Source organism: Pteropus vampyrus, unplaced genomic scaffold (assembly GCF_000151845.1).
Source record: "Pteropus vampyrus isolate Shadow unplaced genomic scaffold, Pvam_2.0 Scaffold91, whole genome shotgun sequence".
Taxonomy (NCBI): Eukaryota; Metazoa; Chordata; class Mammalia; order Chiroptera; family Pteropodidae; genus Pteropus; species Pteropus vampyrus.
The window spans coordinates 5,922,363-5,947,039 of record NW_011888872.1 but is presented as its reverse complement, the minus strand read 5'-3'; the positions used below and the strand labels follow the sequence as shown (position 1 = coordinate 5,947,039).

The window sequence follows — 24,677 nt, the reverse complement described above, 5'->3', positions numbered from 1 at the left end:
ACGGACGAGACAATATCTGCTTCCAGAACACAAGGAGAAGCTAGAATGCAAAATGAATGAGCTCATTAGGGGAGGTGGAGAAATTTCTATTTCCAGTTTCCTATAGATACAATCTATTTTCAGTGCTCTCAAATAAACTACATACTAATTGGGAGAGTTCCACTTCATGGAAAACCCATTAAGTCCATAAACTTAACAAAATTTTCAAATGCATTTTCTTTATATTTCAAAAGATATATCTTATTCCATATTTATTATATGCTTTTCTTACATTAGTGACTATTTCAACTAATAAATTTTTCTGTACAAAATATCAATGTAGCCTCACCACAAAAGTTGCCTTTAATTGCTCTACCAAAGAAAATAAAAAGGGACAACAATCCTATCTTAAGTCTACTGGTTAATAGCATTTTCATGTAGATTTTCATTCCCTTGAAACTGCCTTCATGTACATTCCTATCACTGCTTTTAAAATCTGTTAGGGATGTTATCTGCCCAGCTGCAAAGAGAAGCCAGAATAGGAACTGCCCAATGTTTGCTTCCATTTGTACAGCAGCAAATCATGGTTAGGGTGTCAAAACTAATCACGCAGGGCTATGTTAAAATATAAGTTACTTTAAGTAATTTAATTTACTTTAACAGAACACATCTTATTAATGTGTAAATACTTCTTAAAAGGGAGCTTATTTCTAACAAGGGATGCTCATTATTGCACTAATAGATTAAAAAAAGGAGGGGGGTAGCATGATGCTTTCCTTAAATTTATTAAATTTCGATTTTACCTCTAGCTGTTCATCCTCCAAAAGACTTATAACCAGCCACCTGATGTCTTTAACTGCATCTTCATTGTTTAGGAAAATGAAGAGGTTATAAAATACCATGGTCTGGAGGTAGGTCAGTACTGTATATCTAGCATGCCAAGAACTGCTCCTTGCTGTCTGTGAATGAGATATTAGAAACAATGAAAATAGTGCTGACAAGAACATGAGATGACAGACACCAAAATTACATGCAAATATCTTCTAATATACTTCTACCTATTTTACAGGTACGGTTAGAACAAGCTCATCTTCTAAATAAAAGGTTGCATGAGCTATTTCAGGTAAAGGTATTCAGGATGTATGAATGGCTATAAGTAAAGGGAAAGGAACATACAGATAAAAGTCAATTTTAGAAGAGAGAATTATTTATAATCAATGACTCTAACTCCTACAAGGGTTGCACATTATTTTATTTTACTTTTGATGGTAGCAAATGGGTATCAAAAACAAAAAAGACTGATAAATACTAAATTCCAGCACAAAAATAATACCATTTTGGGCTGTTAAAAACATTTTTCAGTGTTATTCAAACCTAAAAATCTGAAAACCTCAAGAACATGTCCATTTTTACACTATTTAACACACCTATGACCTAGATAGAGCTGAGCACACAGTACACTGAAAATGCTGCAAAATATATATGTATTCGGTGAGGTCTTTCTATCATAGGCCAGGAAATATAAACTCATAAAATAAAGGGGAAATGACAAAAGGGAATGACAATCCCCTTTCCTTTTAGGCACTTTTTATTCAAGGTACGATAATTAACTCTTCATATATAGAAAATTTAGGGGTTGAGTGACCTGCCCAAGTTCATAAAAGTTGGTGACAGAACCAGGTACAGAATAGGTCTATTTCTTTGGTCAGTGCATGCCTTCTCTCACACCAAAAGAAAAATTCAGAACGAAAACAAATATCAGATAATATGTGGCCTGCAACTGACTTTACAAAAGTCTTAGAATGGTAAGCCAAAATTCTAACCAAAAGATATAAATATTTGTTATACGCTCTTACTTGTTTTAGCACCTGAAGTACCAAAGGCACTTGATGAGGGTAAAGTAACCCCTGAGACATTAATGATAAACATAACTTTGCATCTCTTTTCAGTTCATCATAGCTATTGTCATTTTCCACTGGGGCAATCTAGAGAACGATAAAACAAACCAAACACAAAAATTAAAAAATAACAGCCAATATGTATGAAGGCAATCTTATATAAAAGAAATCATGTTTTTACTTTTATCAACTTCAGTGGAAAATTTCAAACATATACAAAACCAGAGAATAGTGTACTAAATCCCATTAATCGGTCACCTCAACAATGACAAACTCATGGCTAATCTTTTCATTTTTTGCTCCCCTTTGATTATCCTCCAATTAATTTGAAGCAAATCCCAGAAATATTTCATCCATAAAAATATTTTATTATGTACTTCTAAAAGTCACTTAAACATAAAACCAAAGACATCAGACATAAAAATTCATTACAGCTAAAATATATTCAGTAGTGCTCAAATTTCCCCCATTATTTCATATATGTGTTATTACAATTGGATTTTTGGAATCTGGCTCAACATAATGAACACACAATGTGTTTGGTTGGTATGTCCCTTAAATCTAAAAGATTCTATTAAAAATGTTAAAATATTCTATAAATTCCCCCATCTTTTTAAAAAATTGCTTGTGTGTGTGTGTGTGTGTGTGTGTTTTGTTTTTTTGTTTTTGTTTTTTTTAAAAGAGGGGAACAGTGGCCTAGGTCCTTTGTAGTTTCCCCTACTGTGGCAAAACATAAATGGTCTACGGCCATGCCACCCTGAATGTACCCGATCTTGTCTGACCTCGGAAGCTAAGCAGGGTTGGGCTTGGTTAGGACTTGGATGGGAGACCACCTAGGAATACCAGGTGCTGTAGGCGTTAAAAACAAACAAACAAACAAACAAAAAACCATAAATGGTGTTGTGATTTTCACTTATCTTCAGTTTTTTTTTCTGTGACGAACCATTATAAAAACAGAGATTTGAAAACTGGTGACACCTATTCTTTTTTTTCATTTTAACACTTTATAGAGAAAAACTTTCTCTTACTCAGAATGATTTCCCTCCTATCCTCCAAAAGTGAACAATGAATTTCAACAAATTTAATGTCTTCGATCCTGTAGTTCTTCTTACTGGTGCTCAAACTGGCTCCTGAGTCCTTTAAAACAACTGTAGCATCCTTGGTTACTGGTATGACAAGATGACCTAGGTTTAAACATTTCTTGGACTAAATTTGAAATCAGCCATTTTCAAAAGAGCCTTGGTTCTTCTAGTGGGAAATGAGCTTAGAAACTGTTATCTGGGCACTAGAACATTGACTGCTATTAGGTTGATTAGTGGTTCGGGACATTTTTGGTGAACAGCGCTAAGAAATAAGCATATTTTCTGAATAGAAACAGAGCATGAGCTCAAAATGATAGTTTCAAATTTAAGATTAGAGCAATTTTACTAAACAGCTTGGATTTTTATATCTTGTTTCTTGTGCTAAAAATCTTGGTTCTCACTGACAATTATTGTTTGTTCTATATTATACAATAGACATAATAGCTTCACTTCAACATAATTACTAAGAATATCATCCACAAAGCATGTATAAATTTCTGTGTTTTTAGAAGTCATTGCTTTGTATATTTATCCTACCAACCAGAAACATAGTGAGGTAGGGTTCATTTATTTCATTTTGTCTTTTTCTTATTAAGGATTTTTCTTTCATTTAATTTTGTTTTATGATTATGAAAAGTATTTATAGTGTTCTGAAGACAAATTCATAAAACTTTCTTTGCACTCTACCTTTTCTTTGTCCCCAACCCTTTAAATAAGTATCCTTTAAAATATTCTAAATGTTATCATGTTTCTTTTTAAAGTCTAGTTTTAATTTCCAAAAGGAAATTATTTTTCTCTAAGAATTATATCCATTTAGGCGAAATATTCAAAGCTTAGTATTATCAAATTTCTTTGCATACCCATAACAAATGGGAACTTAACCAAGCCTTTTCTGTGACAAAGACTCTGTCCTTGACCATACTTTATTCGGAGCCCTCTTTTTGTCCTTGGGCCTGCTCAGTCCAGTTGTAGCAAGAATCCTGGTAAGAATAGTCTAAGAGAATTCCTCACCCCCCACTCAATATCTGATCATCCTGGTCTGCTTTCAGCAAGGATCCCATTATGTAGGTTTTTCAAGAATCCTCTACGCTTGATGTTTCCTCTTAGTAATTTTCCATTTACTGACACCCCCAAGCCCATCACCCCACAACTTGCATTCTGCCTGCTTATTACATATCCCCAGCTATCTCTGCCATTGAGCCGAATCTCGCCTCCATACTGAGCGTCTCAAAAGTATCACAACAACCCTGAATAAAGTCTTCCTTATAATTTTAACACATGTCAGAAAAATTGTTTTTTTAACAACTGATCCTCTGAGCTGAGTATATTACTTCACTTGATATTTGTCCAGTATTTATTGGAAATAATTTCCCTTACCATATTTTATTAAAATAAGTATATGAGATTTCATTTCAAATCAGTGAAGATGAATTATCTTGAAAATTAAGCTGCATCTCTATAACACTTTATATAAGTCATATAAAAGTAACTTTTATATAAATTTTGTATTTTATACTGCAAATTTAAAAGGTAATACCATAAATGTTAGAAAACACAGAACTGTTTAAAAAGATAACTTTGGACTGACATAGTTCAAAGCATTATTTAAAAATAAAGAAAACTATTCAATGGAACTACTTTGTAACACAAACAGAAAAGTATCAAAATACAGATAACTGGCAGAAAAATACGAACAGCTAATATATGTAAAAATAGCTTCACTAAAGAAGTACAATGATTTATTTTTTTTAATCTTTTTAACAGTGAAGATTTTTTTTTTTTAAATCAGAGTTATGGGGGAAAAAGATAACAATACAGCTTCATTGGAGGTCAGTATCCACCAAAATTACAAATCGTACACATAGTAATTATCTTACAAATATACTTATATTTGCAAAATATTGTTACCATTGTTTTAACAGGCAAAAGCTGGGAACAATCAGAATGTCCATCAATAGAAAACAAGTTAAATAAATGATAGTACAATATAGTTATTAAAAAGAAAGAGGTACTTGTGGGAAAATTACCACGATATATCAGGTTTAAAAAAAAAATCAATTTGTGGAATGAAATAGTTCTGTTTTTGTAAAAAAAAAAAAAAATTCACACCCCCCTCCCTAATGCAGTGTATGGCACAGTTGTCTTCACAGACAAAAGTGTAAAAGGACACACACCAAACAAACAAAGCTCGGATAAAAATTATTACAAATAATCAATAGTCTAAATCTCCAGGCAGTGTAGACAAAGTTGTCTACCTTTGTCATTTAATTTACCCATAGTAAAATTGAGGTGATTTAGAGTTTGGTTAGTAGTATACAAAAGGAGATATTCATTTGTTGGCAAGTCTATCTACTGTAACTACCAAAATAATTTAAGGTGACTCATTCACTTTTGAATAAGCAGTCTCTCTTCCTACCATTCACAAAAAAAATGTTTTATGAATGCAATTAAGACATAATATTTTCATGTTTAGAATGGGTTAAAATGTTCTATTAAAAACAGCAAAATCCTGAAATCCAATAGACAAACTTCACCATACAGAGTATTATGCTCCAAAACTCTGAATAGCAAATTGACCAGTTACTAATGTCCGACAAGAAATCATTTGGCATACACTACTTTTAGGTCCCAGTGAGATCAAAATCTTATTTTGTAGTGATTATATCCATTTTTTTTTTTTTTTTGGTGGAATGGAAATGTTTTCTGTTACAAAGTAAAGCCTCTAAGTTTAGAAGAGTACTTTCATTAGTTCATCTCAAGAAATCACAAAAATTAATATCTAGATTTCTCTATCAGCAAATACTTTTTAGGAGAGTTTACCTGAATCTAAATCACTTCAACTTTTCAATTTTCGACTTTAATATTTTCCTAAAATCATTACTTTTCTTTGTAGATATCATATGACTTTTAAAAGAACATGTGTATATTGTGATAATTTTCTAAGAACTATATGTATGGTTATAGAAAAGCCAAGACTCAGACAATCTTAAAGTCTGGGAATATGGGAATATTCTTCTGGCACTGAATGGGGTGGATTAGCCATTTCATAAAAAATATATCCGCCAAAATCTTCTCCACAATATTGAGGGGAAAAAAAGAGTCTAAAAATAGAAAAGAAAAAAATGTCTTATGTGCAACAACTTAGATAAGTCTTAAGGGAATTGTGTGAGTAAAAAAAGCCAGTCAGAAAAGGTCACACACCTCCATTTATATGACATTCTTAAAATGACAGTTATAGAAATGGAGAACAAATTAGTGGTTGCCAGTGGTTAGGGATGGTTAGGGGAAGGGAGGTAGGTATGGTTGACTACAAAGAGGGTAGCACAAAGATATTTTTATGATGATAAGAGTATTTCTGTATCTAATTGTGGTGGCTACATGTATGTACACATGTGATAAAATGGTAGAATTATACATACATACCCATTTCAATCTTCTAATTTGGAGAATGTATTATAGCTTTAAAAAATGTAACTACTGGAGAAAACTGAAGGATACATGGAACTCCTTTGTACTATCTTTGCAATTTCCTGTGAATCCATAATTATTTCAAAGTAATAAGTTTAGGGGTAGGGGGTAGGAAGGGAGTCGATGCCCACGAAATTAAGGGTCTTTCTTCAGGTACTGCCTATTATTTTTTTTGTTTTCTGGCCATACTATAGAACAGACTGGCCTCCAGTGATTTGGGTTTTCCTTAAGACTTGAAATAAGGATGTTTTAACGACTACTTGAAGCATAAATATGTGCATTTCATAGCCAATATCCATTCTTCCTTTTGCTAATAGTGACATTTTGATATCCTTCTCTTCTGTCATTCTGGTGGAAACTGTCAATCAAGGGATCATACTCCCTAGCTAGAACAGCAAAAGACTCAAGCCCGGCCAATGAGACTTTTTTTCCAGGGCATTTGACTTTTGAAAAGAGAGATAAAAGGTAACAGTACCCTGAAGAAGCTGTTAGTTTCTGTCACCTAGGTCCCCAGATTTACTGTGGTTCCAATGCAGTTCTTAAGCTTTTACTTCCATTCTGTGAACTACCTAGCACTTCTAGGTAATCCAATTAACCTATTTTCACTGCCATAGCCATTTGGTTTCTAGTGTTTGCAAATCAAAGAATCTTAACTCATACACTGCTCTAAAAAAAGGAGATCTTAATCTTTCTTTTGCTTTGTTTTCATACAAATTTATTATTTTTAGTAAATCACAGAAAAAAATTTAACTGGCATTAAACTGTATAAACTAAATGCTGTCCATTTAGTTAGCAAAGGACTTATTTTATAGGGTCGTCTTCTCTAATTATTGAGAAAAACCATTTTTCTGAAGAAATGCCATCAATGGCATGTAATTTTATACTAATTATCACAGCGTCTGCAAATTTTTAAGTCTGATGTCCGCAAAACTATTATTCTACAGTGGTGAGTTTTGAGGAGCATTTAGTAAAGTGTGAAACTTAGAATGCAACATGATCCCTCCCTTTCTTTTCCCTGACCACTGCCATTTGAGGCTCGATTATTCCAAATTAAAATTCAGTTAAAGACGAGTAACGAAAGTAATATAAGTGCATATTTTACACTGTGCTTTCTGCTTTACAGGCATTATTTCATTTCATCCTTGTCACAACTTTCTAAGGAATACTGATACTATCTCCTTTATATAAGGAGACAGTCTTAGAAGTTCAGTAGCTTGTGCAAGGTCTCAAAAAAAAAAAAAAAAAGTACCTGTCACTGATAGACTGACAGGATTTTAAACTGGGTCTCTATTTCCTCTAAAGCCAGTGTTTTGTAACATACTTGGTTGGAAATCATCTTCCCTTAATCTTGAGCAACATGGGGACTCTTAGACTAGAAAAGGAAAATAAATGAAACTTTCACTTTTACATATGTTTCAAGGTTTTATTCATATAAAACTGCTTTCTATAGAATAGGATACTTCATTTAGAATCTAATAAGCACCTCAAATATGTCCAAAATGAATTTTCTGATCTCATCTCTAACTATGTCTATGTTCCTCCTACAGTTTAGTAAACAGTCTTTTATATCCCTCTCTTTATCCTCACTCAACACATCTGATCTGTCTGCAAAATAACTTTGTTCATTTGTACTGTGATGCCTTCATACTCTATACCTTATTCGCCATGATATGGCCTAAAGCCAGATCCTCAATCTCAATATTTGCATATTCAGGTGAAATGGTAGGCCTGTCACTACCAACTTACACAGTAGAGCTTTTTAATGATTTCTATGTTTCATAAATTTCAAGTGGATTCAAATTGTCCTTCTTTCACATATATTAGTTTTCTGATTTTTTTTTGAGTGAAAGAAAGGAGGTAGAACTCCAGCTATTTCAATATTCACTGCATATTATGCATGTATGAACATAAGAGATCATGCTCTGTGTCCACTGCATACGTGAGAGTGGAAAAAAGTTTATGCACCACTGCCCCAAAAGACAAACCCTATTTATCCCAAGAACCTACACGTAACAAGGACCTATATACTAATAGTTACTGTCCACTTTTATATCCCAAATGATCCCAGAGATATTAGTGGGTATCAGGCCCTACACAGCATTCTTAAAAGTATTTTAGTAGTGAATCTTCTGAAAATTACTGGTAGCACCATCTTTTTGAAACATTCTAAAGATAAAAGTATACTGTGGCAAATAAAAAGTTAAGCATGCCATTTGCAAATAAACAAGAACAAGGGCGCTCCTTCTTACATAATAATTATACTGACCAATAATTGTCAAGTAATGGTGATGTTTGTGCCAAGCCTTCCAAATGAGCAATGAGAATAGATTAGAAAAACAACCAAAGCGAACCATGGCATAACTGCAAACTATAATTCTGAAAACTAATATATCAACCTGTGACCTTACTTTTATTGGCTTCAACATCTGACAAGATGAGTAATTAAAACCACCTAAGGTTATACCTTTCATCAAATAAAATTTCAATGTCTTTAATGATTACCAGAGATAAGTTACTTCCTGTAGATATTTGTTAGAACCAATGATAGGGCCATTTAACACTGTAAAATAAACATAATACTGAATACTTTGATCTTCAGATTTATTAAACATTGAATTAAAAATTGCTATCTTTAAAAATATTTGTTGTGGCTATCCTTTTAGCTGTCAGTACTTTCCTAAACGATTACTTGGAAATTGGTTATCAGTGAAACAATGCTCTACCTGTAAACTTTTAATGTATCTGTCAAGATCCTATTCTTATCTAAGATTAATTCAACAAATACTAAACCACTACCACCTAATGATTTTCCTGTGACTACTGAATTACGTAGAGATCCAACCAAATCATATACAGTCTGAAAACCTATCAACCATCAGATGATAAATATGAATTCCTTCTGAGGGTCAAAGACAGATGCATTCTTAATTTTAGCCATAAACTTACCTTAAAAAATAAAGGTAGAAGCTGAAGTTGTTCTGTGACTGCTGTAGAGAAGGATCTTCCTGCACTTGCCATCAGCCATTTCAATACTATTTGGAAATGAACATGCAGAATCAGTCTTTGTTATTCAGTTAGAGACCACAAAGTAGAAGAATATTGTAATGCTAGTATCCGCCACTCTGAGAGCTCTCAAATATTAGAAATTATCTATACTACTTCATATATTAGACACTGATCAGCAGTATGACAGGACCCACAAAGAAGGATGTCAACCAATCTAGGGTACTAAAGCCACTCTCAAAGAATGAATCAGCAAATTATTAACAGTTTACCAAATAACTACACAAATTAAACTAGCCTTCAATAATCCTAACATTGCAAAAATAATGACTAAATTTGTTGTTTATGTTTAGAATCCCTGAAAAATTTTTAGATATAAAAACAATAGGATACCACCAATAACCAGGACAATTTTGAAAAAGAACAAAATTGGAGGACTCACAACTTCAATGTTTCAAAACTTACTACAAAGCTACAGTAATCAAAACAGTGTGCTGCTGACATAAGGACAGACATACAGACCAAAGGAATAGACTAGAGAGCCTAGAAATAAACTCTCACACATTTAGCCAATTAATTTTCTCAACAGGAGTGGCAAAACTATTCAATGAAGAAATGACAGTCTTCAACAAATGGTGCTGAAAAACTGGATATCCAGGAGCAAAGAATGAAGTCAGACCCTTATCTTACAGCGTATATAAAAATTACCTCAGGGTGGATTAAAGACCTAAATGAAAGAGATAAAACAATAAAACTCTCAGGAGAAAACTTACGGGGGAAAAACTTCATGACATTGGGCATGGCAAAGATTTCTTAGATATGATAGAAAAAGCAAAAAAGCCAAAAGAAACAAATAGATCAATTGGATTTCATCAAAATAAAAAAACTCTTGTGCATCAAAGGACACTATCAAGAGAGTAAAAAAGACAACTCAAAGAATGGGAGAAAATATTTGCAAATCATATATCAAATAAGAAATTGGTACCCCAAATATATAAAGGACTATAACTCAACTAGAGAACCTAATTTGAAAATGAGCAAAAGACTTGAATAGGTATTACTCCAAAGAAGATATAAAAATGGCAAATAAGCAAACAAAAAGATGTTTAACCACTAATCATTAGGGAAATGAAAATCAAAACCATGAGATACCTTCTTCATACCAATTAGGATAGTTACAGTCATGAAAACAGAAGGCAAGTGCTGGCATGGATATGGAAAAAAATGAAACTTTTTTGCATTGTCGGTTGCAATGTACAACAGTGCAGCCACTGTGTAAAACAGCTTGGTGGCTCCTCAAAAAGTTAAACACATAATTATCATATGGTCTAGCAATTCACTTTCAATGCCCAGAAGAACTGAAAGCACAAACTCAAACAGATACTTCTACATCAACGCTTATAGCAGTATTGTTCACAATAGTCAAAAGGTGTAAGTAACCTAAATGTCCATCAATAAATGAATAGATAAACACTGAAAACAATATGCGAAGTGAAAAAAGCCAGACATGTATGATTCCACTTATATGAGGTACCTAGACTAAGGCAAATTCACAGAGACAGCTCCTGGATGCCAAGAAGCTAGGAGAAGGGAAGATTGAGTAGTTATTGCTTAATAGGTAGGTTTAATTTTGCAAGATGAAAAAGAGTACTAAAGATAGATGATGGTGACAGCTGAACAACAATGTGAATATATTTGATGCCACTGAACTGTAAATTTTGTATTATGTACATTTTACCACAATGAAAAAAAAAAAAAACCAAGAGAAAAAAAGCCCTAGGAAAATCTAAATAAATATATTTTCAAGCTAGTTTCCACTAATTTTAGCCACTTACTAGTTTTTAAGAGTTTAATGCCCTGAGTTCGTTCATCTTCTTCACCAATTCCATTTTCTTCCATAACATGGTTCTGAATTTCTTCATCCACATCCATGAGGGGTTTCAATTTCTCTAGAATTCGAGCAGTAAACTCAGGGACACGAGGGGATGCTGTTGGCGCGGTGTTTGGCAAAGAAACATCTATCATGAATATGTAGGTCAGCACACTATAAAATAAAATATGTATAGTAAGAAAAGATCCCACATTATCAATAAAACTAGGGTTCAAAAGTTATAACCCAACCAAGACAATTTCTGGAGAAGGTCTCTTGTGCCTATGCCTGCAATTCTGAAATATTAAAAACTGGGGTGTGGTGACTTGCTCACCTCTCTCTGGGCTTGTGAGCACACTGCCATCCTATTTTACATTCAGAGCCTCTTGTCTAGTGTCCCACAACACAATATAAAACAAAATTTGAAGAAGAGGACAGCATGAAACTCAACAGTAACATAACCAGTAGGTATTATTAGATATTCAAATTTAATAAAAAGAACTCAGGAGGTATACCATACCACAGAGAAAGTAATACCTACCTCCCTATTCTTTCCCTGACATTTTTGTAAACCTGGGTGAGTTTAGGTTCCAAGTACTTCAGTAGTCTGTGCAGTAGCTCAGGCACTCTCCATTCTTGCTGGGCAAGGCCACCTTGCAGTACATAGAGTCGACTAAAACAAAAGCACAGGAGAATTACGTCAAGAGTCCTCTCTATGTCTTTACATACTGTCAGTATAGATTAATGATGTCTATATTCCACTGAAAAGTTTTCATTTTCTCATCTTATAAATAAAATTAACACTTCAAAACAGCATCTTTATGAAGATTTTACTATTTTCCTACATCATTTTCTCCATATTCTCATTTCATCTCCACTACTGTACATCAAAAGAAATATCAACTTTAGAATACTACTGAGTTCATCGCTAAGCATAGGAAGTTTCCTTACTAATTAAGAAAAATAATTAATTATTCTTGTTACAGGATTATCTAGATTTCTTCCTCTAATATTTTTTCAGCTCCTCATACTCCACCAAAGATATTTTTCCTTATAAAGATGATTCTCTTCTTTCCTAATAAGAGTGAAAAATGAGACGTGATAAAGAAGTTAATATTGTCACAGTACAAAAAGGCAGTCCCAATATAAAAGATGTGACAACGGAGAAGGCTAAATCTAACTTATGTTTGAAATGCTCAGGTTGTTCCCATTTCTCCTACTTGTTCCCAGTTGAGAAATAACTCTACTTAGTGCCATATGTTGTACTAAATTGGATCACATCATCTCATAGAAAAAAAGTACAGCTGATCCTTGAACAACATAAAGATTAGAGGCACCGAACCCCGTGAGCCAAAAATTTGCACATAACTTTTGACTCCCCCAAAATTTCAGATGTCCCTTGCTATCTGCAGGGGGGACTGGATCCAGAAACCCCTGCGAATACCAAAATCTGCAGATGTTCAAGTCTTCTGGATAAAACAGCGTAGGTCAATGCATACAGTTGGCCTTCCACATTTATGGATTTTCTAGAGTATTTTTGATCCAAGCTGGTTAAATCAGCCAATGCGAAGCCTGGGGATATGGAGGACCGACTGTATATTTATTGAAAAAAAATCTGCATAGAAGTGGACCCGTATAGTTTAAACCTGTGTTTTTTAAGAGTCAACTATAGTTACATTATTTAGCCTTTATGAGGATAGACAGTTCACTTCCATTCATACATCAAGAACAAAAGTATTATCTTTTGTTGTAAAATCTTTTGTTAACTGCATAAGTTTTCTTTTTAATTACCATGCATCTACAAAGGATCCTCCTTCACCACTCAATGGTGATTCCAACAGCAACTCAAAAAGCCAGTGAAGTTTCCGGGGATCTCTGCTTTCCTATGTTGAAAATATGAAGTAACAATTAAAACAGAGGTTCCACAATTCTGTAAATAAGTCAGATCCTGTTATTTTAGAAATACTATAAATAAATATAAGTATGGATGAAGAAAAATCAAACTCAAACTCACAGATGAAGCAAATCCAAATATATTATCACAGTTCACATTAGAAAGATTAACAGTGAGAAAATTGTTTTAGTTAAATGGGTTATCTTTAAATCAAAGTACACAAGCTATGGACATATTTAGTGTTGAAAATAACATCATGCTGTATCATCTGGCTTTTACTATATATAAGTTATATATGATTAGACTTGTCATTTAATCTAAAATATGCATTATTACCATGGCAGAGAATATATAATAATCTCTTAAGGTTAAGGTTATGACTTAAGGCTCATTTGAAAGGCTAAATAGAACTACCTCCTATTATGTAAGATAACAGAACTATGAACAAAATTTCAAGATTCGATGGTATAATGAAATTTCACAGATTTTGAGACAGGGTATGAAAGTTTAAATAGATTAGCTGGACACAAAAGTAAGCAGTAGAACTTACACAGGATGTTGCTATACAGGTTCCCCAGTCATTGTAAGTTTCTACCGTAATGTTGGACAATGCTGTTCTAAGCAGAGGGCACAGAAGCTCCCACAGTTTCTCTATCTGCTCAAAATAACATAGATGGGAAAAAGTTAGTGATACTCAGAACATTTTTCTTCTTCAACTGTCTTTTCCTGGAAATACACACATACAAATACACAAACTGATACTTCATTTAAATTATTTCTTAGAACACCCAAATAATATAGGAAAGTAACTTCATCATATCATTATACATACCCAGGAAGAAGAATTTTTTTTCCCAAAAGGACACTTATATGGTTCCTCACAAAATCTCTCATACTACTGAAAAGTTCTCTTTTAAAATTCTGAATCACATAGTAAAGTAGGCTGAAAAAAACCCTCAATCATTTCTAAGTTTTGCATCTTTATAGAGGTCACTTGATAGAATCCTCATATAGAAAGCAATGACATTTTAACACCATTCAGTATTGACCTGAAATATAATCTTCAAATTCCAAGGTTTGATTATCAATAATCTTTCAAAGTGTTGTTATTTAGAGACTGCACACGATATGTATGTGTATAGATGCTTCTCACAGTTTAACAAGAATACAAATCACCTTGAGACCCTGATAAAATGCAGATTCTGATTCATTAGATCAGGGTGGGACCTGAGATCCTACTTTTCTAACAAGCTCCCACATGTGCCCAGGCTGCAGTTCCATGGACTGCACTTTAGTCAAAAGGACCTCCACAGAACAAATGGGAAGGCAGGGCCTGGAATAAAGTTTCCAGTAGTAGCAACCAGGCAGTGATTTAAAAGAAGAAGAAGAAAGCTATATCTAAAACAACTTTTAAGGAAAAAAGATGTGTCTGGAAAAGAAGTAACTCAGAAATGACAGAGAAAAGATGACAAGGTATGTGTGATGTGTTTAAATAAACTTGGTTCATGACATGTGAACAGGAAAAAGGCACTATTACAAATTAACAAGTACTTTTACTTACTAGGTGATTTGAACACATATTAAGTAAATCGATGTATTGAAAAGCATCCATAGTCCCCCTAAAAGTATGTGCAATTAAATTTGCCAAAAGAAATACTTGTTTTGTTTGAGGAAACAGAGGCCTACCATATATTCAGGCATTCCAGACATATCGTTTGCTTATTTTCAGTCTGGTGCATTTTGCTAAGTAAACTAACCTTAGGGCAGGTATGAAAAAATCAATCTTACAATATAAAAAGAGGGATTTTTTTTTTAAAAACCACATACATACAAACTCCCTACAAGACCAAATGAGTAATGTGGGTGAGCAAAGAGACTAAGAGAAAGGATTTAACGAGAAGCTAGAGAGTGAGTGCCTCAAGAAGGAAGAAGCACATGCGCAGCACGAGCCAACTGATCCAGCGCCAAAATGTGGGACCAGTGTTCCAGGCTCTTCTATTTTTTAAGAGAAACTGAAATCTTTTTTGCCCTAATGTTGCAAGTAATTGAAATTTTAAAAGCTACTGAATGTCTCCTATAGACCACCACTTCATAACCAATACTGAAAAGCAATATGGAATGGAACATTTCATATTTTAAGTATTAATGTCTAATGAGTTGAGAATTATAAATGGATAATGTAGCTTTAACAGAGAATGGTACTATGCAAATACATCACCTTTTCAAATGTCCAATGCTTAGAGCCTCTGATTAAACCAGCTATAATTTCTGCAACACATCGCTGTGTGCTTTCATGTGAATCTGCAACCAAACGTTCTAAATGGGGCTTCAGAACTGGCAAAAAGGCATCATCAAAATTTCTGAATATCCCCTATAAAAACAAAGAAAAGAAAATCCTTCAGTACTTAAATACTATCATGTCTATATGCTTCTACTTTCTTAAATACTATCATAATTATATGCTTCTATTTGTTTACCGCTGTGCTTAAAAACCCCAACTGTTCTCCCCTTTAGAACTTAATCGCTTTAACAATATCTCTAAGTTAAAATGATAAAAATACTGTCATTTTACATATCCCATTAAAATATAATCAATAAGATAGAAATTAATAATCTTCCTGACCTTAGACATAACGCACACACCTAAAAAATAACATAAAATCAACATCAAATACATATAGTTTTGTGCATTTTTTTTTTTGCTTCTACTACTAATTACAAACATTAAAGATAAATACTAAAAAGCTGTTTTTCCTTATAAAAAGTCCTAGGACTTTAAGCCAAGACCAGTATGACAGCATAACTTCCAGATCCATTTTAAATGAGAATAAACATGACTCAAACTTTGATCAAATAACTTTAAAATGTATGAACCTACAAACTGACAGTCACTAAGCTCTATAAAGGTATGTAAATAACAGTTACCTTGAAGAGGCAAAAACGTCGAGGATTAAATTTATCTTTTCCTTTTCTGTCTTCTAAAGATAGAAAAGTAATTAACTGTTCAACAAACTTAGGATCAGAAAAATGATCAAATATAATCTGTTCTGCCTATAAAGTTAAAAAAAAAAAAAAAAGAACATTCAGGGTTTAACATCTATTTAAAAACATGATTCTGAAACATTACATTTCAACTATTAAGTTTTAATACCCAACAGTAGGCTGCTATTTTTGTTCTAAAGAATTTTTAGGTCTATGGCCATGCCACCCTGAACAAGCCCAATCCTGTCTGATCTGAGAAGCTAAGCAGGGTCACGCCTGGTTAGTATTTGGATGGGAGACCACCTAGGAAGACCAGGTGCTGTAGGCGTAAAAAAAAATAAAAAATAAGAGATTTTAAGCTGACACGGTCCTTGCAATCTGTGAGGTCAATCAAGGGTTGCCTCACCTAAAAAAAAAAAAAGAATTTTTAGTTCTTATAGAGGCTTTCTAGAACTAATATATCATTGCCTCCTAAAAAATGCTAAATCTTAAGAATAGCTAAAAGTTTTCCTTCAGATCTTCAAGTTTGGATTCCATTTCTCAAACTGTGAATTAAAACTAACAAATTTTCTGCTCGGAAAATGAATACTTAATGCTACTGAACCATTTTGTGTGCAATTTAGGAAAAGTCCCCAAACTATCAACCAAACCCCAGTAAATTATTTCCATATTTATAAAACTTCAAAAGTTAAAAGGTAAACTTTGTTCAGAATCAGAAAATAAAAGTTATAACACCATTAACTTAATAGAGGAAGACAAACTGAAATGCCCTTAAATTAAGTTTCAAAATGATAAATGTTTTTAGGAAGTCTAAGGAGTTTTGACTTAAATCTACAAACATCTATTCACTGAATACCCATCATTTATGTGCAATAAACAACTAAAAGCCAGTCATTATTTTTGCCATCAAGAAGCTGTTAGCAGACAGAAATGGTACCAGAAACAAGGAGATAACTACCTAAAAGGAGTACACAAGTGAGTGCTAAGTGGGGTAGTAACTTGAGTAACTTTAGATAAAAAAAGGGCTCCTGTCAACTGGCTCTAACAGAAGGGGTGGGGGTGGTCTGAACTGACTTTGAAATAAATCAGTGACCAAATGTAAGATGCTTTAGAACCAAGGTAAGTGTTTACATGTAGTGGAAATAGAATGCTTACCTCTGTCAAATCCTCCCTGCTTCTGCCAAGCTTAGGCTGCTCTTCCACACCAGCATAAACCACCATATTCCTATACAGTAAGAGTTTATATTTATAATACACATAGAAAAAATATTAGAGCATCATGGATAGAAAACATTGAAGGCCCTTTTAATGAACTCTAATTCAATACTAAGTTTGGGGATAGGAGTACATCGCTAACAGTCCTTTCCTTAAAAATCTACCAGATCACTGTGTCCTGATGACAGAAATTATTGGAGTCAACAGTAAGAGACAAATAAGTATTTCTCTGGACTCGTTTAGGCATATTTAATATCAATTGGTAGGAATATCATTTAGAGCAGCTATTAACAAAAACCTTAGACATATTATGGTAGGATTAAGGAAGTCTAAGGGTTTCAATGGAAAAACAAGAAAAGAGGCAGAATCAACATATAGCACTGGCAGGAGCAAAAGAAAAAGAGGAAGAGGAAGAGGGAAAAAGTTGGAGGCTTTGTATCTTTGGTAGCAGAGTCCCTCTAACTGCTTGGGGGCTTCTAAACCTTCCCAGAAATCCAAAGATGATAAAACAAATTATATCAAAGATGACCTGTTAAATAACAAGATGCATGGAAAATTCTAACTTACTGTGGCCAGGTGTAGTATCCCCAGTGAGTTTTTTCCACAAAGCAACTTGACTCCCACTCTTTTTTAGTTCTTGGTATACTTTTGCTATCATAATGTAACCAGTGATTATCAGGCCTATCACCAGCAAGAATTTGCATAGATTTAGGGTATCCACCTAAGGAAAAGATGATTATATTTGATGAACTTAAAAACATCCATGCAATAACTATTCTCAACTTTCAATCAATAGGATTAGAGTAACTTTGTCTTCACAATAAAACTATTAAAATTTTCTCAAGGCAAGACTACACATACATGAGGCATTTCAAATCAGAGCGGAAAAATGGGATTATCTATTTAATGATGTTGGGATAGTTATTTAGAGGGAGAAAATCAAGTATGATCTATACTTTATTCCTTTCACCAAAATCAAATGGACGGCTTTTGTCAAAACTTCTTAGGTGTGAATTAATTTCGCACGTACAGAGCTCAAAGAATTCCAATATATTCTTCATCCAGATGCCCCAAAATTTAACATTTCGCCATGTGCACTTTGACATTCTCTTTACATACAAGTAGGCACACACGCTTTTTTTTTTTGAACTATTAAATATTCATTTAATATGGGACATACAAACATGTGCTTCAAGTGAGGATAAACCAAGATTAATAGAAGAAATGTAATGAAAGTCTTTCCCACATTTAGTTAACATCATTTTATAGTGTTCCAAAATAAAGATGGTGGTGTATAGCCACACTCTCCTCCCAAAAGTGGAGGTGGGCAAGAACTGAAGACAGCTGTTTGAATATCACAGGAGTTGTCAGAGATTAAAAATTTGGTAGCAAAAGGAATAAAAATGACATTTTTTGCCCTCTAAAATGAAATTACTTTATTATTTTTTTCTGATTATATGAGCTTACTATTCAGAAAGTCTGACAATATAGTGAGGCATAAAGAAAATTAACCTTGCCCCAATCCTACCACCCAGAAAGACTTAACACATTGATATATTAATGGTAATAGTATTTTAGATCTTTGAAATACAGTTTGATAAATAACTAGTATAACTGCTTAGCTGGTAAGATAAATAAGAAGTAGATGACATGTCTGCAAAACGTCCGTGTATTATGAAGACACAGCCACTCTACTCTCATACTTTTTATTACTAGTTTTTACTAAGCCAATTGGTTCTCCTTATATTATTTCATACTTTGTATTAAAATATTTTTATACTTCTATAGTTTGCATAGAAAAATACTTGAGATAAAGAACTATAATTTATACATTTCAAAGAAACTTTCTGAGTTTGCTGAGAAGCACTATTAACTGCATTTAATAGTACTCACTGATTTCATAGGGGTTGATGGTCAGCTTTTTGTGGGTTCTTTTTAGCTGCTTAAGAATACCAGCAACAGCTGAGATCGCCATCTAGAAAAAGAACAAGTAAGGTACCTGTATCGCAATTTTTATATCTCTTACATGGTTGCCTGCCTTGATCAAGGCAGAAGCTAGATTCTGTTCCTTTTGAAAGCAGAGAGGTACCCCGTCTATTGACATCTGTTGGTATATAGCCACATGAGTGCAAAATCTGACTTGGAAGGAGTCATTTAGTGCTAAATCTGACCTGCATGAGTCATTCACAATTCTTATTTTTGAATCTTTATCCATGCTAATCTCTACCTAAAAAACTTTGATCCTTTGTTAAACCAGTACCTGCTCATTCTTCAAACCTCAGCCTAAATATTTCTTAAGGTCCTTCTCCAGTGCCCAGACGAGGTCAGCCTCATCTTGTACCCTACCTCTAATACTTTGTTAGATGAATTACTATCATAGATTTCAAATCAATGCACTTTAAGGTATTTATTGTGTGTCTTGTTTATGAAGAATTTAAAGCCTTCAGGTGAGGTAAAAATTCTCAAACCCAAGATTGTAACTAAAATTAAGTGTGTACCTTTCGAACTACAATTGCATCATGGTTGAGATTCTCAACAAAAAAACGTATAGCACGAAGAGGTAACACTCGGTCATCTCTCAAGAGTAGAGACAGAAGCCCAATGCCTATGTGTTCAAATTTCCAGGGCCTGAAAAAGGGAGGGGAAAAAAAGAAAAAAAATCACAAAACATATTGCTCATATAACCACTTTTTAAAAAAATTATTGAAACATTTTTAAGTTTCCCAAGAATTAAAATAGATGTATTAAAGAACACTGCTGCTATCATTAGCTCCAAAGTTTCTCTGTGAATCTTATAAATTCATGAATCAGACTATAGTATGTTGTGATACAGTCATTCGTGGCCCCCAGGGCAGAAATCTCCTATAAAATTTAAGATAAAGGCTTTGAGAATAAAAAAAAAAAAAATTCTTGTACTTACAGATTTCTTTGCTCCACACCATCTAGCAAAGTGTTAACCAAATTCTCATAGTTCCTTTAAAATAAAAAATTCAGGTGAGGTATTATTTTAATACAATATTAAGATGAATAACAGACAGTGTAATACAAAGTCAAATTCTGGCCAGAGTCACCCTATCTCACTTCTTATAACCTGACTGTAAAGGAAGGACCTGGTGAAAAGTAAGCTAGAGTAAAAGCAGATGGGTGAACAGAGACATTGGGAAAAGAATATGAAGGGCAGAAAGAAAACAAAAATAGTGCTAAGTACACTGAACAACTCAACTATTCCTGAGTGGACATTCAAAAGCAAATCTGTGAATATTAATCAATTAGTTAGGAGTAATCTGCCTACATGGCATGCCGGGTATATACAAGGTAAGCTACATTATGAGTCTATTATTTATAGACATATTAGAAAAAATAAGTATATTCAAAAGGAATAGACAGAATCAAGTTAGGAATGCTCCTGCTTGTGTGTTATCAATGAAGCATGGAAGTGCTCTGGTTCAAAAAATCTGAAAAGTTTACAAACATCCTGATACCAAATTCATACAAATTTGAACATAAAGTAATTGTTATAAGAGTTATGAAGAGATAAATGTAGTCAACTTGATTTAGAATTTAATGACTGCTAGATGTACTCAAAAATCAAAAAGAATTCACATTGAGAAAAAGATATATTAAGATAACTTTGAGATGATGTTTTCTACCTCCACAGCTAAAATTGACAATCAGGGATGTTCACAATAATTATTTCCTAACATTTTTCATTTTTTTTTTCAGAATCAATGTACATTTCATTATGTAGAAATGGTTCATCTATATTTTAGATACTTAAAACTTATTATCTATAATGTAATTTATTTTGACAAGTACTCATTTATATTTACCTTAGGGCATCAGCATTTTTTTCTTGTTGGCGTTTAAGTCCTTCTTCTATTTCTTCTGAGCTAAGCATTACCTGGTTGGTAGATGGGTTTTTTGATTGCTGAAGTAATTCTGCTATTCCAACACATGACTTTGGAATCTTATTGAAAAGAAAAACCGGGGAAAAATGAAGTACTGACACGTACTACAACATGGATAAATCTTGAAAACATTACTTATGTTAGGTGAAAGAAGCCAGATATGAGAAGCCCTATATTATGCGATTCCATTTATATGAAATGTTCACAACAGGCAATTCACAGAGAAAGAAAGATTAGTGTTACCAGGGATAGGGGCATGAGGGAATTGGGAAGTAACTGTTGCTGGGTACAAAGTTTCTTCTTAAGTGATGAAAATGTTTTAGAATTAGAGTAGTGATAGTTGCACAATACTGTGAATAAACTATTGTGAACATATAACCAGATAACTATTATATTAAAATGGTGAATTCTTTAGAATGTGAATTACATTTCAATTTAAAAACTTTTTTTTTTTAAGACAGCTTATTCTAAAGACATTGCAAATAGTAAAACTGTTTCATAGAAAAGGAATACATTTAGAGCAGTGGTTTTTAAGCCAGATGATGGATGTCAAACATAATCACTTTAGAGAAGAGAGACACTCAGTTGGGATGACACCTTCTTTAGTCATCCCTAGTTCTGATGATGGGTGTGTGAATCTGCATTTGAAAATTTGTAGATGATCATGTTTTACATCTCTCTATTTGAGCACCAATGAATCTGATATTCTCTTTTTCTTTTGTCAAATCATTCCACTTTAAATTTCTTCACTACAAATTATGAATCCCATGGTCAATCTTTTGCAACTCTGGCTAGTAATGAGTGATCTAAAACATGATCAATTCTTTGAAAAATGAGGTCATGGACATACAGAGAATAATGGTAAATGCAACAATTAACACCCCTTTGTGACCTCTTGGAAGAAAACAACCTGGCTCTCTCCTGGCCATATTCCAACTTCCTACTCCACCCTGTTATCTATAGTATTAATCACAAAGAAAAGAGAAAACAAATGCCTTAAAAAATAAAAAACCACTTTAGAATCAAATACCACTTTAGAATCAAAGAATATGATTACTGAAAAAAAAGACAAGAAAAATAAAAAGCATTTAACAAAGCAGTATTTCTACTAAAACCTGAATTACAAAATGGCTAAGCTTACTGTGAAGTCCAAGCCAATTGTTTCATATTGACGATGAATCTTTTCAGCAAGATCGTCAAACAGTCTCACTATTGATGGCTTTTCCAAGGACATTGCTTTGCTAAGACCAGAAGAAACAATTGCTGGCCAAGTCTGTACAATACAGTCCCAATCATGAAGGTTTGCCAAGCATACACCACTGTGGTTTCCAAGGAGACAATATAAGGCGCCCTGCAGAAAAAAATTATTAATATGGGAAATAAGAGGCATTGTTTGGTTGTAGCCAACTCACCCACATGTTTTTAAATTTACTAACCATTATTTAAATGCTTGATACTGGTTAGTAAAATAGGTTCATCATATATTTGGACTTTTAGAAACCAGAACCTGACTTCCAGTAATATTTTCTCTAAGTCATTTAATAGAGGGTTAGCTCAAAGAATGACTATTAATAAGATAACATACAAATATAAAGATGCTGTTTTTAAGAACATAGCTTCCATTCTAATTCTCTTCTACAGTTCTATCATAAAGGCTATGAACTGTGCCACTCTCAGCATTTTAAGGCATACTGTTTGGAATAATTTCTAAAATAGTAGTTAACATCTGTTTGCCAAGTATTTTCTTAAGTATATAAAAATAAGGTTACTTAATTGTACTGTGTAATTATATTGTATACTTGTAAGTTAATCAGAGTGATTCTGATAACAGTATCACTTTTTAATGAAAAGAGCAATTAGTACCAAAACATTTTGTTATTTGCTGAACATTTATCCTAACTGAATTCTATTTTACTGAAAATTATTGAGATGACACTGATTAACAAAATCAAATAAGCTTCAAGTGTATCATTTAACAGTAAGTCGTGTATATATATTACATTGTGTTCATCCTAACTGAATTCTAATCTAGCTTCTTACCTACCCCACTCTACTCCTATTTACAGGTTTTCTTAAGCTTGATTTTGCTGACCTAACAGACATTTTTCAATTTTGATTTTACTTGACCTCTGTGATTGTATGCATTTAAAATGCTCTCAACAAGGTCAACACCATTCCGTACAATGAGTTAGATCTTCTACAATGCTCTTAAATTATACATCTACCTTAGGAGTCAGAAAACTTTTCCAGTAAAGGGTCAGATAGTAAATAGTTGGCCGTGTAGTGTTGCAACTACTCATCTCTGCCAATGTAGCATAAAAACAGCCAGAGACGATACATAAGGGATTGGACATGGATATGTTCCAATAAAACTTTACTCACAAAAGCAGGCAACTGAGCCCAAGCTATTGTTTGTTGACCTGTCCTTGTGAGCTAACTTCAAGAAACATGTTTAGTTCTCATTTTAACTCTCTCCAGAAACTGACACAGCTGACTGAATTTTCCTCCTGGAAAGATATCTCCTCGTCTTCTGTAATTCCGTATTTTGATCTTTTTGACTTTTTCCTTCTCAGTTAGCTCTTCTTGGGGTTCTAATGAAGTTTTCTCAACACATGCCTCCTGGTGCTCTTCTTATTCTCCACCCAGCTGTCTTACCCATGCCTAAAGATTTCAATTATCATCAACACATGCTGAAATGGTATCTTTAAAACTCCAAATTCAGATGTCTAACTAACTGCCTACTTGGCATTGCCTCTTAATTTATAGGAACTTCAAATTCAACTGTGCAAACTAATTTCTAACCTACTCTTCCTGTTCTCTCTCTGATGTACCCAACGAGTGTGCGATCCAGAACCTTAATAGTTTTGATACCTCCTTTATTCAGTACCCTCACAGTTAACCACTAAGTCTTATCAATTTTCCCTCCTAAGTCACTTTCAGGAAACCCATTTCTATCTGATGGTATAAAGTAATCTATAAATTTCACCTATGCCCTTTATTGCATCGCTGTGAGATATAGTATTTTCCTTGTCTTGTGTCATTTCCTTCTCTGCTCTAATCACACAAGCTTTCACATAGTTGTTCAAATTTATCACGTTTCTTTCTGTCTCAGGCCCTCATTCATGCGGGTCACACTACTCCAAACAATTTTTGGTCTTTCACCCTCTTCTCCCATAGGCCAACCAGGGTACTCATCCGCTCAACTCAAATTGCATTGTACATTTTCTCTGTCATAACACCAATCATAAACATAGGTAAATAAGTAAATAATTAGGGAGAAAAAAGACTATAATACAATTTAAAGGCAAAGTGTACCGATGTCTTTAACTTACTTTGAAATATATAAAAAATGAGACGGATTAAAGAGATGGATAGATA

General features: G+C 33.5%; 1 protein-coding gene and 2 pseudogenes across 2 annotated transcripts in view; 2 read left to right on the top strand and 1 right to left on the bottom strand.

Moving 5' to 3' along the window:
• The window catches only part of PSME4 (proteasome activator subunit 4), an 83,941-nt gene that overhangs the window by 4,998 nt on the left and 54,266 nt on the right, over positions 1-24,677 (bottom strand). For both annotated transcript variants that reach the window (XM_011363964.2, XM_023532869.1), the window contains exons 28-43: positions 22,441-22,650; positions 21,222-21,358; positions 20,312-20,365; positions 19,890-20,019; positions 19,285-19,366; positions 17,959-18,112; positions 17,332-17,401; positions 16,120-16,245; positions 15,413-15,565; positions 13,745-13,849; positions 13,092-13,183; positions 11,842-11,973; positions 11,266-11,474; positions 9,374-9,459; positions 1,836-1,964; positions 783-938 (exon numbers count right to left, since the gene is read on the bottom strand). In XM_011363964.2, coding sequence (XP_011362266.1) covers positions 783-938; positions 1,836-1,964; positions 9,374-9,459; positions 11,266-11,474; positions 11,842-11,973; positions 13,092-13,183; positions 13,745-13,849; positions 15,413-15,565; positions 16,120-16,245; positions 17,332-17,401; positions 17,959-18,112; positions 19,285-19,366; positions 19,890-20,019; positions 20,312-20,365; positions 21,222-21,358; positions 22,441-22,650 — 2,025 coding nt within the window. The remainder of the gene's footprint in view (positions 1-782; positions 939-1,835; positions 1,965-9,373; positions 9,460-11,265; positions 11,475-11,841; positions 11,974-13,091; positions 13,184-13,744; positions 13,850-15,412; positions 15,566-16,119; positions 16,246-17,331; positions 17,402-17,958; positions 18,113-19,284; positions 19,367-19,889; positions 20,020-20,311; positions 20,366-21,221; positions 21,359-22,440; positions 22,651-24,677) is intronic.
• LOC111742321 lies at positions 2,617-2,735 on the top strand (annotated as a pseudogene).
• LOC111742358 lies at positions 16,386-16,504 on the top strand (annotated as a pseudogene).